At 34.7% G+C, this 18,764-nt stretch overlaps 3 protein-coding genes across 5 annotated transcripts; 1 reads left to right on the forward strand and 2 right to left on the reverse strand.

Annotated features, from left to right (window-relative positions):
- Positions 1–1,233: 1,233 nt before the first annotated feature.
- LOC120073106 (eukaryotic translation initiation factor 4G-like) lies at positions 1,234–8,276 on the forward strand. 3 transcript variants are annotated; one of them, XM_039025730.1, is made up of 9 exons: positions 1,234–1,441; positions 1,537–1,787; positions 1,953–2,080; positions 2,337–2,516; positions 2,653–2,714; positions 2,846–2,899; positions 3,221–6,402; positions 7,087–7,281; positions 7,717–8,276. In XM_039025730.1, the coding sequence occupies exons 2-9, from the start codon at positions 1,630–1,632 to the stop codon at positions 8,045–8,047; spliced, it is 4,290 nt and encodes a 1,429-aa protein (XP_038881658.1). In that variant the 5' UTR covers positions 1,234–1,441; positions 1,537–1,629; the 3' UTR covers positions 8,048–8,276. The 3 variants fall into 3 exon arrangements, with proteins under 3 accessions (XP_038881658.1, XP_038881673.1, XP_038881666.1); XM_039025745.1 differs by lacking the exons at positions 1,234–1,441; positions 1,537–1,787; positions 1,953–2,080 and having other exon boundaries at positions 2,484–2,516; positions 2,846–3,033; positions 3,204–6,402; XM_039025738.1 differs by lacking the exons at positions 1,234–1,441; positions 1,537–1,787; positions 1,953–2,080 and having other exon boundaries at positions 2,484–2,516; positions 2,846–3,033.
- A 278-nt stretch (positions 8,277–8,554) lies between these two features.
- Positions 8,555–13,255, reverse strand: LOC120073127 (metacaspase-1). The gene is made up of 5 exons (XM_039025758.1): positions 12,449–13,255; positions 9,552–9,882; positions 9,284–9,404; positions 8,974–9,186; positions 8,555–8,831 (listed from the first exon to the last, which is right to left on the reverse strand). The coding sequence occupies exons 1-5, from the start codon at positions 12,819–12,821 to the stop codon at positions 8,772–8,774; spliced, it is 1,098 nt and encodes a 365-aa protein (XP_038881686.1). The 5' UTR covers positions 12,822–13,255; the 3' UTR covers positions 8,555–8,771.
- Positions 13,256–15,931: 2,676 nt separating this feature from the next.
- On the reverse strand, positions 15,932–18,629 carry LOC120087079. Its single transcript, XM_039043935.1, has 5 exons — positions 18,386–18,629; positions 18,255–18,304; positions 17,979–18,084; positions 17,826–17,884; positions 15,932–16,475 (listed from the first exon to the last, which is right to left on the reverse strand). Exons 1-5 carry the CDS (start codon positions 18,512–18,514, stop codon positions 16,424–16,426), a joined length of 396 nt encoding a protein of 131 aa, XP_038899863.1. The 5' UTR covers positions 18,515–18,629; the 3' UTR covers positions 15,932–16,423.
- Between the last annotated feature and the right edge of the window lie 135 nt (positions 18,630–18,764).

Here is an 18,764-nt window from a genome sequence, read left to right on the forward strand (position 1 = left end):
TTTAATCTCATCTAATTCATCCGCGTGACGTCATCGAAACTTGTCTTCAATTCAATTCGGGACATGTGTCAACTTCTAATTGGACCCAAAGTCAATGATTTAGAAATTCATCGTTAATTTAGCAAATGACGTGGTGACTTGTGATTGGTCCAAAATTTCTCATTCAAACAGTATCTATTCTACTATTCATTTTTATATTCTACCTTCATGTGCTTAATTATCTAGACAATGAAAAATACTGATAGACGTTTATCTTGACAGTCTATCGCTGTCTATCATTGATGTTTGACATTTTACTATATTTGTAAATAAATCGACTTATTTTTCTATATTTAAGAAAATATAAATGTAAAAAAAAAAAAAAAAAAAAAACAGAGTTTCAATGACAAACTATAATATCGAAAAGAAATTGTTTTAAATTAATACACGAATTTTTGATATTATTAATAATTATTATTCGGATCCCATCGCTTTTATTTAAAGTGTAACGCACTAAAAAAAATGATTATAACAATTTAATAAAATGTAACCGTGGAGAATGATACGTATTAAATAATCATAGTAATTACAACATGATCATACACAATGATCATGGTTGTATATTCATTAGAGTAAAGTCCATGATAATGCCTTTTAATAATGTTATGCTTTATAAAGTAATTATTAAATAATACTCTCAATGTTATTTACCATGTAATCAATGTAAATAACCACCTAATCGAATATAATTTAATTGACATACGAGTATATTAAAAATCATGTAGCTTGTGGTTCGAATCTTCTTATCACTAGTTGTACTTAAAAAAATGTAAATAATAACATTGTGCTAATATAAATATAGTTCAATTGACATAAAGTATCATCATCGATCAAGATGTTAGAGATTTGAAACTATTCTCACATTTTTTAAATATATATATGTTGAACTAAATAATAATAATAATATTTAAGCTCTATCAATTTCAAATCATACATATATTTTATGATTATTGAATCATAAAATCAATCTTTTTTATAATAATATTTAGAATTGCAAGCGACATACAAATGCGTTAATAACCAACTACATACGGTTAAAATTGTTAACATATTAATATTTTTAAAATTTTAAATTACAAAGCTTATCTAACTTAGATACAACTCTACAAGTTTAGGAGTTTCTTTTTTTCTTTTTAATTTGTCCATTTTTAAGTACAAATTTAAGGTTAAAAATTGTATTGGGAAATTGAAAATCCGTTTTGAATCACCTGGAAAAGGCTGACCTCACATTGACCTTGTTTCGTTGCCGCCTTTCTCACACTACCATTCATTCTCTCTCTAGAATCCTCCATAGCTTCTCTGTCACCTTGATTTTCTCCGTTTTTCTCTGGAAATCCTTGCTCTTCACATTCACTATCACTCCCAATTCTGCAAGATTCTTCGCTGTCTCATTTCCGTTAATGTATTTCTGATTCCTTGAATGTTTTGAATTTTCTTCGATACATTGTGGTTATTCGCGATTTTGTGTAGCGATTGATGATGTTTTTGGCTGTGTAGGAATGATTGCAGGAGGAAGAAGAACGGGAGGTGATTTCTGTACAGAATTCTTGAAAATATACACATACATTCGGAAGTAAGGGATTGGTATATATGTCTTTCGATCAATCAAGGCATAATAAGAATGAGAATCCTCAGTTTAAGAAATCTGGGCGATCGTCGAGCTTCAATCAACAGAATATCTCATACAGACTTCATTCTAAGCCGGGCGATTCCGGCAGGTTTGCGCCGCCGATCGTCTCCAACCATAGGTAATGGCATTTTGTGTGTTCTTTCTTCCCTCTCTTTTGGATTGTCGTTAGGAAGTATCTTTTATATGAATTATATGGTTTTCTAAGGATTGTTTGATTTCTTACATTGTTTTTAGGTCTAATTCTTTTTGTTTCTTCTTCTTTCCCTTTCGGTCTTTGGTTTAGTGTTAAGCAGTCTAACGATGTTCAACAAGCACGGAAAACTAAGGCTGGTGAATCCTCTGTAAGTTCTACCGTTTCTTCTGCCCCTCGCGGAGGACAAAACGGTTCTCATGTGCAGCCGCAACAGAATGGTATGAATTCATTAAGAAAAAACAAAAAGAAAAAATTTCGATAAGCTATTCAATTGCTTTCTTAGTAGTTTATTATCAGGTCAGAGATCAGCATCTGATTATATTACAAATTGAATGTTATCTTTAGATCAGTGTTTCTTTCTCCTTACGATGCTATTATTGTTAAGGCCTTTTCTTTTAGATGTTTTCTATTTTTGTACATTTCTCTGTGATGATTTTGCAATATACGAGCTTACGTGCACTACTCTGCTTGCAGGATCAGCATCCAATCCAATAAAATTGTCAGGATCCCAAGGCGGGACTGTTAAAAAAAATGCAACTTCTCAAACGGCCTCAAAGACCTCTGATGCATTTTCAGAATCCAAGAGCGGAATTGTTCAAAATAATGCATCTTCTAAGCCTACATCAAAAACTTCCGACACCACCCTCTTTAAAGGTAAGCTGATTAGGTTCACATTTACAACAGAGAAGTGTTTTGGCATGTGGTGGTGCGTGATGAGATCTATTTTGGTTAGTTTAATGGTACATTTTTTTTGGTTGGGATGCTAATCATAGTTATTTTTCATGTCTAGACTTGGGAGAACAGCATATAACATTTCCACTTCAATTTGGATCCTTAAGTCCTGGTTTCCAGGTGTTCTATCCAATCTATGATTATTTAGTAACGTTGATGATATATATAACCATAGCCTTCAATGTGATTCCTGGTAGTCAATAAATTATATGGTTATATCTGTTGTGAGGATTGACACTTTGGTATTTCAGATTCCTAGGACCAGCTCAGCTCCTTCGAATCTGCAAGACGAGATATTGAACCAGGTTAGAGTGCGTCTTTTCAGTAGCTGCTACTGTCTTGATATATGGCTCTGGCACTCATCAAATATATATTTTGGGGAGTTTGATTCTGGCTTTCATAAATCTTGAGCATGGCAACTGTCTAAATCTGTTGGCATGTATGTACCATGGTCATCTCTACTTCATTTGGATTGTTGTTCGGTATACTTGGCCTAAGTTTGAGATTAACATTTCTGCTCATGCTCAGTTATTGACATGATTTATTCATATTGCTAATTATGGTTACTATGTCTTTTTCTTGGCAACTGGAATGGTTTATTCTTATCAGCTGTTCTTACCTGCCAGGCACAACGCCCTGTGTTTCAATCTGTACCTTCAGGGTCAGTGCTGCCAGTACCCAGACAACCATTAGCAAAAAATGATTCCAGTGTCTATGATCAACCAAATATTGGAACGTCAAATCCAGAGCAAGAGACCAAAAGGGAGATGCAAGCCTCGGCAGGAGCACCCTTAAACCAGAATCAGAAGCCTTCCCATGTATCATTTGTTAGTCACAGAACTTCTATTTCCCTCCCTGATAGTAAGAGTATGAGCCTTGTGCATCATATTGCTGATTCACCTAATGTGAAAGAAGTCCAAGTTCATGATGAGAACTCTATTTCCTCGGCAGCAAAGCATGTTGAAATGCAATCTCTTCCAGGGTCTTCGACGCAGGTCATCTACTCTTGTCCTAAAGAAAGCCTGTCTAAGTCCAACTCAATTAAGGCCGATAACAAAGTATCAGGCAAGAAAGGACCGATTCAACTGCTGCATCAGGTTGAGGTTTCAGATTCCATTTGTAATTCTAAGCTGGATTCCTCTTTGCAATTTGAGCAATCAAAGCACGAGCTCGTTGGAACAAAAAAAGTAGGAGCGAGAAGATTGCCTGATTCTCAAGATGACATAGAACAAAGTAAACCTCCATTTTGCATGAAGCCAACTGCAATTAATAATGGCAATTCAAAGTCAAAAACACTGGAAGAATGGGATGAACCTATAATTTCGCATGCAGAACTTGGCAGTACAAACGACAGTAATGTTCTTTCTAGCTCCAAAACTCATGGATGTAAGACTTCAGCTATTCTTGTATCTTCTTGTCAAAGTGACAGCAACACTAAAAATCATACTGTAGTGTGCCGAGCTGATCTGCAATCTGCTCTTGTTGAAACGTCTGAGCCATCAGAGATGAAGCAGAAAGGAGATAGAATAGAGCACACTGGTGGTCAATGTGACCCTAATTTTAGACCCTTTATTAAGGACAAACCTGTTATGGACATAAATAAGATGAGGAATAGGTCGAAGAAGAAGAGGAAGGAAATTATTCGGAAGGCAGATGCTGCTGGGACTACTTCCGACCTTTATATGGCATATAAAGAAACTGAAGAGAAGAAAGAGACTGTCTTGTCTGCTGAAAGCTCCAATGAGAGCATAAATATGAAACACGAATCTGCTGGTTCCGTTAAGGAAGAGGCTGTCTTGACCAGGAAGGATGTTCAGGGTAAACTTGAGCCAGATGATTGGGAAGATGCAGTTGATAATTCTACTGTTACATTGAAATACGAGGGTGGTTTTGAGGATAAGGCCAACAGAAAAATAGCACTGCGCCTCAAGGATGAGAGTAGAGATCTGGCTAAAAAATACTCCAGAGATTTCCTCCTGAAATTTGCCGAGCAGTTCATGGACCTTCCAGCTGGGTTTGAAGTTACTCCCAACATAAAGGGTTTAATGAGTATTAATCATGGCTCTCGTTCTGTTAATAGTAATTCACCTGCTAACCTTGGAAAAATGGATAAGCCAAGTGGAGGGTCTCGATTAGACCATCGTGCTATTACTGCTGATGACAGACTACTTGCTTCAGGGCGGCATTCACATTTGGATAGCACTCGACCTACTCAAGGTGCTAACAATAGTGCTGTAAAGTCCCAATGGGCACACGTTGGTTCTCAGGGAAAGATTCAAAGAAATGGCTCCAATACTGATAGGTGGCAAAGAGATGCTATTTTTCAGGTTAAAGGTATAATTTCTCCTCCAACTCCATCACAGGTGATGCACAGAGCCGAGAAGAAGTATGAAGTGGGTAAAGCGGCTGACCAGGAAGAGACCAAACAAAGGCAGTTGAAGGCTATACTTAACAAGCTAACTCCACAAAATTTTGAAAAACTCTTTGAACAAGTGAAAGCAGTTAATATTGATAGTTCGAAGACACTAAGTGGTGTCATCTCTCAGATCTTTGACAAAGCTCTGATGGAGCCTACCTTCTGTGAAATGTACGCCAATTTTTGTCTCCATCTAGCTGGTGAGTTACCTGATTTTAGCGATGATCATCAGAAGATTACTTTTAAGAGGTTGCTTTTAAACAAGTGCCAAGAGGAATTTGAGAAAGAGCAGGAAGAAAATGATGAAGTTAATAAGGTCGGTGAGATGAAACAGTCTGCAGAGGAACGAGAAGTGAATAGAACAAAGGCGCGTAGAAGAATGCTTGGCAACATCCGATTAATTGGGGAGCTTTACAAGAAGAAGATGATAACAGAGAAAATCATGCATGTATGCATCAAAAAATTGTTGGGTCAATATCAAAATCCGGATGAGGAAGATATTGAAGCATTGTGCAAATTAATGAGCACCATAGGAGAGATGATAGATCACCCCAAAGCCAAGGACCATATGAATGCATATTTTGAGATGATGACTGAATTATCTAATAACATGAAACTGTCATCTAGGGTTAGATTCATGTTGAAGGATGCAATTGATTTGAGAAAGAATAAATGGCAACAGAGGAGAAAAGTTGAAGGACCTAAAAAAATTGATGAAGTCCACAGGGATGCTGTGCAAGAACGCCAAGCACAAACTAGTAGATTAACCCGTGGTCCTAGGATCAGTCCACCATTGAGGCGGGGAACATCAATGGATTTTGGTTCAAAAGCGCCTGCATTATTGCCTTCTCCCAATGCCCAGATTGGTGGTTTTCACGGTTTTTCGACCCAGAATTGTGGTTCAAGCAGTCAAGACCCTTGTTTTAAAGGTAAACTACAGCCTTCTGAGGCCAAGGCATTCCCAACTCCATTGCCCCAAAGATCTATCAGTGATGATTCTGTCACTTTAGGTCCCCAAGGTGGTCTAGCTAGAGGAATGTTCATTAGAGGGTCACGATCCGTTTCGTCTAATTCATTATCAGATTTGCCCTTGCCGACTGGTAATAACTCCCAAAAAATGGTAGCTATTTTAAGTCCTCATGGCTTAGTATCAGAGCATGCAACTTCCAACTCCAGAGGGGACATCCCTTCAAGGAAATTTTCACAGGGAATTTTAGGTTCAGAATCCCTCGATCAGGCAATGAGTACACAGGAACCTGCTATTAGCGGTCTTCGGAGGTGTCAGCCGACCAAATATGAACAACCAGCATTGACTCCGAATGGTCATTGTGAAGTTATGTCCGAGGATCATCTGCGAGATAAGTCCATCGCTGCAATTAGGGAATATTACAGGTATTATCTCATTCTTTGTTGCTTCTTTTACCATCCCATATTGTTTCAAGTTCTTAAACCAATTTGCATGGATAAAACAACTGTTGTGAGCTACTGTGCAAATTAGAAACACGTGAATCGGAATATATCGTTTATGATTTTGTGCTACTGTGGAGTTTGTTGACCAGAGAAAGAATGGAATCTCTTATAGTGATGTGAGTCCCTTGTAAATTCTATGTTTTCTTTGGATTTCGATCTCCAGGTGTTTTTAATTATTCACAAAATCTTATTTTACTTGACTGGAAACCCCTTCTTATAATTGGGCTCCCTCGTTGACTCCTTTTTTGTATGCCCCTACACTTTTTCATCTTTTCTCAAAAAAAAAAGTCCAGTTTTAGCATTAATATATATCGTTCATGATCTTTTTTGAGATATTGAAGGCTTGAAATTTTGGATGAAGTAACTAGTATAGTGCTGTTTAGAAATTTCTGAATTAGGATGGAGTATTCCAATAACAGTGAAACTTTTACCTATTTGAATGATATTCCAAGAAGATGAATTTCGTCAGAACTCGCAAAAAAATTATGTTTCTAATAATGTGGAGGTGGTTTCACCAGTTCATTGGTAAAGAAATTGCAAATATATGTATTATTACTTGATTTTTTATGGTTCCGAGTAAAAAAGTAAAATCAATTTTGGTTTCAGCGCTAGAGATGAGAAGGAAGTTACCCTGTGCATCAAGGACTTGAATTCGCCTGAATTCCATTCCTCCATGATTTCTCTTTGGGTCACAGACTCCTTTGAGAGACAAAACACAGAAAGGGATCTTCTAGCTAAACTTCTTGTTAGCCTCATCAAATCAAAGGATGCTACATTGACTCAACTCCAACTTCTCAAAGGGTAAGCATCCTAATCTTTCTAAGAAATCTTTTTTTTTTTCTTTTTTTTTCGGGGGTTAAAAATTACTTTTAATTCCTAAATTTTTAAAGAAGTAGTGATTTAATCCTTTAACTTTAGTTTGTAATGATTTAGTCTCTGTATTTTCAATTTTATACCAATCTAGTCGCTGAATTTAGTCCCTATACTTTAAAATTTGCAATGATTTAGTCTCATAGAGACTAGTATTGAGATTTAAATAAGATTTCTTGCATAAATAAATTGATAAATTATTTAGAGACTATTACATCATAAAATAATGAAGTGTTTTTGATAACCGAGAGTCATGCTTTGCTCTCCCAAGCGCACCAGTGCTTTCTAAGAAATCCTTCTTTTTCCTTTTTCTTCTCAACCTTTCTCCAACATGATTATTTTCTTTGCTCTTCCCCATTTTACCAGAATCCAATCAGTTCTTGCCACTCTGGACGATGCTGTGAATGATGCCCCAAAAGCTCCACAATTTATGGGCCGATTACTGGCTAACTTGATGTGGGAAAATTTGATTTCGTTGAAAGAAATTGGGAAGTTTATATATGAAGGTGGAGAGGAGCCTGGAAGTCTTGTACAAGCTGGGATTGCAGCTGATGTTCTTGGCAACGTGCTGGAGGTAGTTCAATTGGATAAAGGTCAGATTTTTTTGAACGAAGTTCTTAAAAGTTCTGATCTCCAACTGGAAATATTTCGCCCTTCATACCCAATCAAATCAACAAAGTTAGAGAAATTTATTTAGTTACATGGATTTATGAAATCAGAATAGAAAGGAATTCATTAATTTGTGATTTTAGGTTAGTTTTTTTTCCCTTTCCAAAAGGTATGATTTTAGGTTTGGTTACTTTGGCCATATACTTTGTAAGTTGATAGAGAATCTTGCCACTCATCCCTCAAATATTTTACATCATTTTTACGACAAAGGTAGAGCTACCAAGACTAAGAAAAATAAATGTCTGGTTATAGTGAAAGTTTTATTTGATTTATGAGGTAGTTTACTTTTGAAATGGTTAAAATCACTCATATAAGTGCAAAATCAATTGAATATTTTGCTTTATGCTATTAAATGTCATACCACCAAAATTAATCTCGAATGATTAAACCTAAACAAAGTGACTTTAACCATTTCAAACTTACTCCCAAACATGCTTTAATGTCATATTAGTGTCACTAGTGATAGGTTTGAATCTCTTTACCTTTCATTAGCATTAGTCTTTACGGTTGAAATTATCTAATTAATAATGAACAGTAACAAGGAAGATTCGAACACGTAGTAGTACTATATCATCAATCCATGTACACTACAATTTGCCTTTTCAATTTGCCTTAATTTTCCCATCATCGTGAGCATAAAATTTGAACAAGCTATATCAATCAAATGTAGAAATAGGCCAATATAGGTATAACTCTACTCCACATGTAACCTTGAATCATCACCTCTTCTAGATCAATCAAGAAAAAGGAAATCACAGAGAGAAAGGTTTTGTATAAACATCGAATGGCTGACACGCGGTTAATTGCGGCTCCTGCAAACATCCAAAAATTCTTGAGCTTTTAACAAAAATGAAATTTGAACCAAAACTCTTAGCATCAATATACTAGCATGGTGTTCAGTGAATTGTATGCATTTATAGTCTCAATCAAACATGGAACTCTTGAGTGAAGTACCTGTCTGAGCCCACCGACAGCGCTCCCTCCAGACAAAAGCATGGAGACCAAAGACGTCACAGTGCCACCAATAATGTCACCACTACCACCAGCATTTTTTATGGCATTTCGCATCGAGTTCAGTATGCTTCCATATGTAGTTCCATGTCCCCGCTCGATTGCTTGGATGAAGCAGAAAGTCATGGCACCTGTTGATGTTATCTTTGATAGAGCCTGTTCCCGTTTAAGTAATTAGCTCATCGGTGTCATTGCATTTCAGATCTAAAGCAATGTGAATAGGATAAAAAGAATTGTGGATTATGGAACTTACAGAAGTATCAGCAGAGGTTTGGTCATCATCACAGCCACTGAAAGAAATAGCTTCTCCGCCACTCGTTCCCTTCCATACTCCAGATCGTGGACGATGGTCCTCCCACATGTATTGTCCACTCCTATGATTAAGGCGAAAATCGAAAAGTTTAATCCAAGAGCCATTCAACAATTGAAAGTGAAGATATATAAACTTCAGTGTGAACAACATCGATGTCTCATATTATATATCGGCCAAAAAACATAAACATATTTTATAAGATACCAACCGGCCCATTCTGCATAGAAATGGCAAATCTAGTACGGTGCCACTATGGCAAGCATCTATAAATGCATGAAGCTTTACACCTTGAGGAAGAGGTCTAACAATTGCCGAATTAATTTCATCATCAACAATCATTCCCTGAGTTTCAAAGTCCAGAGGGCAGAGAGTTTCATCATATCCATCTACTTCATCACCATTATAGTTCCTTTGGCGAGAACCGTGTCCGGAATAATGGAAAACCAAGGAGTCACCTGGTTGACAACCTTGTACTAGCCAATACAATGCCATTCTAATGTTGCTTTTGTAGGGAATTCGGTATGGATCAGTTTCTTCTTCTGCATTTCAATTTCCAGAATGACCATAAGTAAAAATATACAGAAATAAATCAGCAATAAATTTACAAGTGATTGATAATTGATGAGGGCCTCAGGCGAAAACTTATAGAGCTTCATTATCCAGAACACGAGAGCTTAGAAAGTTTGCAAGAAAACAAGCAATACGCAGACATGGATTCAGAATTCATTTAAAGAGAACCCATCAATAAAAATCGGAACAGCCTAAATGAAACAAACTCAAAGACACAATTGTTCGACCTATAGAACAGATTCTGTTCAAGTAAGGTTGTAGCCTAAATATGATGTGAAATTGGGATTCAAGTTTCTCTTCCCAAAAAAATAGAAGCCTGGATGATTGAAGCTTTAGGAGAATCTCCAAGGCAAGGCTAACATCAAGGGTCTCCTATTTGAAGATAAGTTATACAGTTTCTTGGTGGGTAATTACAGCCTCTTCTCATTGTAAGTAATTGGAATGCCTTTATTCCTTAATTTTTAGGCAGGGATTTCCTTTACCTCAACCCTTAGGTTGTTCTTTTGTGGCCCTTGCTCTGGATTTTTCTATATACTTAACGTTTCCTATCCCCCCCTGAAAAAACAATATATAAAAAAATGATCTGATTTAGTTCATGCCAATACAAGACTCGAAATAAATAAGCAATGTTATCATCCTTGATATTTTCCCAAGATACTCTGGTCACTAGTGGATCTCCTATGAACTCCAAACGGGTTCTTCAACCCAATGTGATAACAACTACACGCTACATTGGCCAAGCCAAGAGGGAGGAGGAGTTTGTCCTCCCTCTTAAAAAGAATTTGACATCGATTTAGTGAACACATAGGCATACAAAAAATATACTTTTTTAAAAAAAAAGTCAAACTAAAAGAAGGGACTCCAGTCCAGAGAAATAAGACCAAGCAAATATTTACAAAAGAACCTTTGAGAAATAGAGAATCTAACAAGGAACCAGACATTGACATAAAATCTCTCCAACCCTCTAAAGATTATGTTGTTTCTCACCCTCCAAAGCTCCCACAAAATAGGACACACCCCAACCTCAGCCTACCCCTAGAATCAGATAGTCGTCGAGAGTGATGGCCTCTAAGAGTACAATTTTACCATTTTCTTGTTACATATCAATAGTTCTGAAATTGGACTCACAATATTCCCTCCTAAAAAGCATAAGATTACCATTTCATTTCCTAACAACTAATCTTCTGTCCATGTAACATGTTTGCATAATGGCCCATGAAAGGCTGAGAGTTTAGAAATTATATCCAATACTCAACAACATACACGTCCGTACAACCTATAAAACCGATCCTGCTCAAGTAAGGCCAAATATCCTAACAGGTCCTAAAACACAAATGAAATCTATGATGCTTCCAAACAAAATAACAAACAAAAGTGGCCACTCAAACATTTCCTATAAGAATGAAACCATAGAAGTACCAACAAGCAGAAGTGAGTTGTTATGTTTTCCATAACAATTAGAGGGTGTTTGGCTCACCAACATGAGTTGAGTTGAATTGGTATAATACACCAACTCATTGTTTGGCCCACCAACTTTAAATGTTGGTGGAGTTGAGTTGGTATATTTTACCAACTCACCCCAAGTCTCCTGTTTTCCAAGGTTTTCAATGGCTCCATCCATCGGTATTGCCACACTCCAGGAACTAACTTCGGGCTCCGACAACCACATCCGATGATACTCCAGCAACCAACTCTAGGCTCCGACAACCACCTCCGATGACAACTACCTTTGCCCCACCAACTTCAGGATTTGAAAACTACCCGATGACAAACTTCGACAACCAACTCCAATACCATTTTCATGCGACCAACTTCAGGCTCCGACAACCATCTTCGATTACAAACTTCAACGAAAATCATCTTCGATAATCAACTTCAACAACCACTTTCGACTGCTATAAGACTGATGACTATTAAAGTATGTTGTAGGGTTGTTGATTATAAAAAATATTATTTTGTCTGCATTAAGTGCAATGTTTATACGTAAAAATTTGTTAAAAAATATTTTTATTTAATTGGATTCACATATTAAATGAGTGTTGAAAATATTTAGACGAAATGTGGTGACATTCTAGTGGCTGCTAAGATGATGAGGAAGATTTAATTAAAAAAAATTCATGACATAGTAAAAATATAGAGTAACAAAAGATGATAATGAAATTCATGGAGAAAAATTAGGAATCAAAAGTTTTGATTTCTCATTTTATTTAACCATATTTTTGTAAGAAATATAATGGGTTAATTGTTGTTCATTATTCAAAAAAGAAAGAAAATTTTTAAAAATTAAAAGAAAAAATTGCAATCTATATTTTATTCAAACAAAGATCGATAGAATTATCGAATAAAAATTTTCAAAACAAAAACTGTATCAGATATCTCAAACTACTTAGACATACAGACATATATACTCTACATATGAACTCCACAATCATATATCCTAGGATTCCAAAAAGTCTCTCAAAGAGTTAAGATCAACAAGCAAATAGCAATAATCAATAAATCTTATGATGAACTGAGAGAGTTGGGGAAAAGTACCTGTAAGCATAAGGATAGAATCTTCTGGAAAATGGAATTTATTGATCAAAAGATAACGCATACACTTAGCATCGTTAAGGCAGCCCTTGAGCTCATGTCTCGAGTATCTATATGAGATCCCACAGATCACAGCCCTTTTACGGCCATGCGGGTGGGCTGGAGGTCCTGGTGGCGCATGGTTGTAGGGCGATGGAACCGGAGCCGGCGGAGTCGTGTGAGAAGGCGACGGCGGAGGGACAGCTCGTGGGTCCATGACCTGTGTCACAGTCCTGCATATAGCGCACCGAATCGACGGAGCTCCTGGCGGGAGCTGGAGAGGAGTCCGGCAGCCGGAGCAGTTCACCAGCATCGGCGGCGGATGCGAATAGTACATCGTCGAATTTCAAAGCCGATTATCAAATGAATACAAAATTAAGGGAATTGAAATATACCAATAATTTAGGAATCGGATCTTCACACAAGATCGATTGAAGAAAGAAGAAACCTCAGATAATTGGATATGTATGACGAAAATTCGTCGAATTATGAACCCAATTCGTCAAACTGCCTTTAATGCAGCTACGATAACGATTTCAATTTGAAAAAATCCTATGGTTTCAGGATGGAAAAAGAAACTGGGTGTGAAAATTGGAGAGAGCCTTCAAGATTCAAAGAGAAAACTCAAAATTCATAGAAATAAGTAATGGGTCATCATTCTTTTCTCAGGATTTTGCATTTTGAATGGGAAACCCGAATCAATGCCAATGAAGATTGGGTAGATGCTAAGCCCTTTCTTTTATTTTTTATTTTTTAATTTGAGGATTGGGAATATGGGATCGAATTTATGGGGAAAAGATTTTTGAAAATTTTTAAATTGAAAATTTGTGCTTTGGTTGATTGGATTGTTTGACTACATTTCAAAGGAACCTTCACAAGTTAAATTAAATAATAATAATAAATTAGAAGGACAAATATAATTAGACTAACTTGGATAATGTTTATTTAGAATTATGAATCGTAAACGTGACATATTCATTTTTTATACTGCTTACGGTGGTAATAATAACGTAATTGTAAAATACAAACCAATTGATGTTTGTTACAAATTGGACAGTGTACCCCACATGTCAATATAAATACAGAACACATAGTAAACAACAACAATTATAATTCAATATACTCATTTTTCAAATTACTCTTCATTTATATCTCATATGGATTTTAATTTTCAATTTTATTTCAACCATCTACAATTTGAAAACAGTTGTATGTTGCATCAAATTAAGAATTTAATATTTTATTAAACCTAAAATTCCCTTACTTTTTAAAAAGTGTTTGAATTTACCCAACATAAAATTGAAACTTCAATGGATTCGATTTTTTTTTTACCATTTCCTTTTTACTTTAAGTGAGACTTCTATTTGCATATTTTGTAGAATTTGCAAAATTCAACAGGATGAGTGTTATGCTATTTATGGGAGTCCAAGTTCATAAAGTTTTTACTCTTTTTTTTTTTTTTATCTTATAATAATTCAATGTCATTTGTCGCTTTGAGGATATGCCAAATCTCTTAGAAGAAAAAAAACTTTATCTTAAAACTTCAATGTCACGATATCGTTAGGAGGTCATGTTAATTAGTTGGGTCATATAGGTAACATATAAGAATATTCCTTCAAAGGGAGGAAAAAGTGGATGGGCATTTTTAACTATGCAAAGTAAATATCTTCCATAGATTTTTCATGAAGAATTATAAGATTTTGAATGTATTGGATATTTAAAACTTGACGGTTTTCCTTTAGTTATAAATTTTCCAAATCACAAAGAAAAGGCTAATAGTATAAAGTTGATGAATTGATTCATTTTCTTTATACTATAACACCGATGAATAAATTAGGTACATGTAATAAATGCTATAGATATTCGTCGATAAAATATATTTTAATGTGATATCATTACTTCAACATGGTTTTCAATAATAATAAAGAAAAAAATATATATAATTTTGATGCTTAAATTTTGGGTTTAGTTTCTATTTAAATTTCAAACGTTTTGCTTTTAATCGTTAAGTTTTGAGTTTGAATTCTAAATATCTTTAGATTTAAAATGCTACACCTTTACCCTAAGATTTGAATTTTGTTCCAATTTGGTTTCTAAGTTTAAAAATCTATACTTTAGCCTCAAATTTTCACTAATTATTCACTATTTTTAATGTTTATTACTGAATTTAAAATAATTTTTTTAAAAAATTATAATTAATTCAATTTTACTATTTTTTTCACCTCAACATTAAAGCTATTTTTAAAATTCACTTCATAATTATTTTTAATTAATTAATAGAAGTTGAAGTCAAAATTGAAAGTGAGTATTTATCTTAAAATCCAAATTGAAACATAACTCAAACTTAAGGACTAAAAAGGTAACATTTTGAAATTTAAAGACTAAATTGAAGTTAAACTCAAAATTTAATGATTAAAAATATAATATTCTAAAATTTAACGACTAAATAGAAATTAACCTCAAAATTTAGAGACAAAGAATAAGTTGAGTTGAATCAATATCAAACAAGAGTTGTTGGACAAATTCTCTTTTGCTGTGCTCATTTCCCATACAAAGTTGATTAAGTACGTGGCCGCCCTGACACGTTTTTGAAATTTCACTTTGGATGGCTTGTTTCAACTTTCAATGAGTTCTTCGTAAGTTACAACTTTGGTCCAAACTTAATGTATTTATATACATATATATACACAGAGTTTCCACGATCCAATTTTTAAGAAGTGTTTGAGGCAAAAAATTGGTTATTATAATCTTAGGTTATTATAGTTGGATTATAATAATTTGTGTTTGAAATGTATATTATTTTAGTTTGAATTATTTGAGATGCAAACTATTTTAGTTTGAGAAAAAAATAGTAAACACGATAGTAAAGATTAAAAAAATGATAAATGTAAAATAGTAAAAATTATAACAAATAGTAAATACGGGAACAAATTAGGATTTTGAAGATTGTAGTTAATTGAGGAGTACAAAATAGTATTTACTATAGCAAGAGGTGATTATTATAATCTTAGGATAGCCGACATTTCTATGTGCTAAAGACCAAGAGGTCTTGGTTCAAATTTCCATATTCCAATTTATGCTTAAAAAAAAGAAAGAAAAAACTTGTCCTTAAATTTATATAACAACTTAGTCTTTGTATTGTAGTTCTTAAACTTTCAATTTTGTATCAGTTTACCCATTGCCATGATAAATCCCAAGTGACTTAGTCTTTAAAACTAAACAAATTTAATCCTTAATCGATTTGTCAATCTATATGCAGAAAAATGAATCCTTAAATCTTAACAATGTTCTTAGCATAATAGAAACCTATTACAAATTATGAAGTATACTCGTTAAAATTCAACGACTAAATTATTACAAATTTAAAAATATAGAAAATAGATCATAACAAACAAGCATTTAAGGACTAAATTATTACTTCAATAATATAGATTAGAGACCCAAACGTGTTTAATAACCTACTTTAGAAGATATTTGCATACTCAATAAATAAAAATCAAGAACTAAAAGTTTGACCTTTGAGAAAGAGTCTAAGAGAGAGAGAAAGGAAGAAAAAAATGAACTCAGGGTTGGTGAAAACGATTCGGTTCGGTTGTCAAACCAAACCGAATCAAATTTTTTAATATGTGAAACCGAAACGAACCGATTTATTGTTTCAAACCGAACCAAACCGAACCATTTCAAATTCGGTTTTGACATTTTTTTAAAAAAAATTATGTAATATTTTTTAATTAAAAAACGGTTCGGTTCGGTTTTAAGTTCAGTTTTACTCCACATTTTTCGGTTTCAGTTTTCAATTCGGTTTTTGCGGTTTGAATGACCACCCCTATTTGTACCTTATATTTTGACCCAAATGTTAAAAGGCAGTCAGAAGAACAGGGCATAATGGAACATCAGACAATTATATAGCACAGACAATCTTGACAAAGCAGACAAACATCAGTAGTCAAAGGATCCCTTAATACCCTCCAGACTCTCCCCCATCGATAACCTGCAAGCAAAAAAAGGTTTCGAAACTTTAAATTCAACAAATTCCAAATACTGGAAGTCTATAAAGTTCATCAATGTTAGGTCAATTTCAAATATTAATAGAAATTGAAATATAATTGACAAGCAAACATGTAATTAGATCGAGATCCAATGACTCTTTCAGGAAGTTTCTCTCGACTCATCTCGTCCTAGATGCAGAAAGCAAACTGAAACAATATATAGTTGAAAACCACTTACAAAGTAGTGGTGGAGGAGTAGAATTATGAAGTCTAGATAATAATGAACTCCTAAGTGTAAAGAACTAATATGACATAAAATTTATGTCTTTTAGTTGTAGATCCACCACTCCACTCCTCCAACTTTTACTCTCCCAACTCCTTGGGCCAAACACTCCTGATGGAGCTCAATCGGACTAAGAACACTCTACTTAAAACTCAGGGATGCAGTTGAATTAAACGCAATACAAAGAATGATCTTCTAGTTTAATACTCCTTAGAAAAGGAAGAAGAGGAGAAGAGAATGAAAGCAAATGATAGAAGTATTGGAAAGTGTTGAGTTAGGGAATGGGGCTATCATATGCAAGCACCTTAGATCCCCTATATTAAATACTCATTTAACAAGGTCTAAAGACAGATGGTAAACTAAATACTTAACGGGTTATAAACCAATGGTAAGAATCAACTCAGCTCTCAAAAGGGGAAAGAATGAAGTCCATATATATATATATATATATATATATCTTTTCTATGAGAAACATCGGTAATGATTTCATTTGATCAAATGAAATTACAAAAGAGCAGAGATTGCCAATGAAGTCCAGATATAATAGGATACAATTTTGATTCTCGAATGATTAAAAATTCAAAATTGGAACTAAGCATGGTGGGAGATCTCTGATTTGATAGCACTCAAAAACATATTAGATATGTATAGTAATTTATAAACTATAGCTTCTCTATGAGTTAAGTAGCAACTAGAATATAAGCAGTGGCTAGATTCCTTTCCAGCCATCCAAAGGCAAACCAATGCAGTATAGGATGTCAAAGCTCCTTACAAACAATCTCTGTTCCATGGATATAGCATTTGAAGACTGGATAAAGAATGTATTATATGAACTAGTGAACCAAGCAAAAACATTTCCAATTTCCTATTCAGACGGTTGGGTGATGAAGTGAACAGTGGAAAGAATGAAAAGAGAACAGCCAACACGAAATGTTTAAAAATTTCCAATAACCAAAAACGTCCAATTTCGACCCATGTCTTCTTCCTTGAGGATAGGAAACCAATGCTTCAAATAAGAAATGATCAACACTTTCTTTTCTGGAAAATTGAACAAAAATACAGTACTTACTTATATATACAATACTTATACTCTTGACTCCTGGCAAGATCCTTCTCTCCTTCCTCGAGCTACATTAACACAAATCCAACGTTAGACTTAGCAATTAAATAAGAACAGCCAGAGAAATACATGCACATATCAATAAGAAGAACATTGTCTCACCGGATCACTGCCATAAACTAGATCGTAACAAGTGGGAGAAAGACATCGCAGGGCACAATTTTCCTTTTCGGTAGCTGAAGATTTGCATTGCCAACCCCACAATCCGCTGCACATTTTCAACACATTATCGTAGCAAATCAAACCAGTAGCAGGTGGGATGAAAAAAGGAAGGAGAAATCACATTCCAGAGTTGCTGGCAGATCATTTTACAGCTACATTGAATTCGAGAGAGAGGAAAAAGAAAAACCCTAAAAATAGCTTGAAGTAAACGCTCACCTCTCGATATCAGCGTAACACTCCTGCTTCTTTTGCCTGGTTTCAGCATCCTGAATAATTGAAATACGATTAAGCACAATCAAGTGAGAAGATGAAGAAAATTACGATCCGAGAAGACGAACAAAACTTACAGTGACTGGACGGCGAGATTTGGCAAGAACTGTATGGGTAGAAAGCAAGAAAAAAATGAACCCTAAAATGATCAAGGATTTGAGTTTATTGAGAAGATTTGAATTTCTCGGTGAATTGTTGACTTCCATTGATGTTTGGATCAAATCCACATGTCCTCTGCTTCGATTGATTCAATCCCTTGCTCTCTCGGATTTCAAACTCGTTAGGAGCACTCAAGTTTTTTTCCAACACAATTGTGCAGTAATTAAAATTACAGCTAAAAATATAAATTTTTAACCAATTTCCATTAAAATTATATCTTAATAAATGTTTGACCAATTATTTCTTGTAATTCTGACTCTCCCGTTATTTATTAATTCTGTTTGCTATTCAAAATAT

The sequence above is a fragment of the Benincasa hispida genome, chromosome 1 (genome assembly GCF_009727055.1).
Source record: "Benincasa hispida cultivar B227 chromosome 1, ASM972705v1, whole genome shotgun sequence".
Classification (NCBI taxonomy): Eukaryota; Viridiplantae; Streptophyta; class Magnoliopsida; order Cucurbitales; family Cucurbitaceae; genus Benincasa; species Benincasa hispida.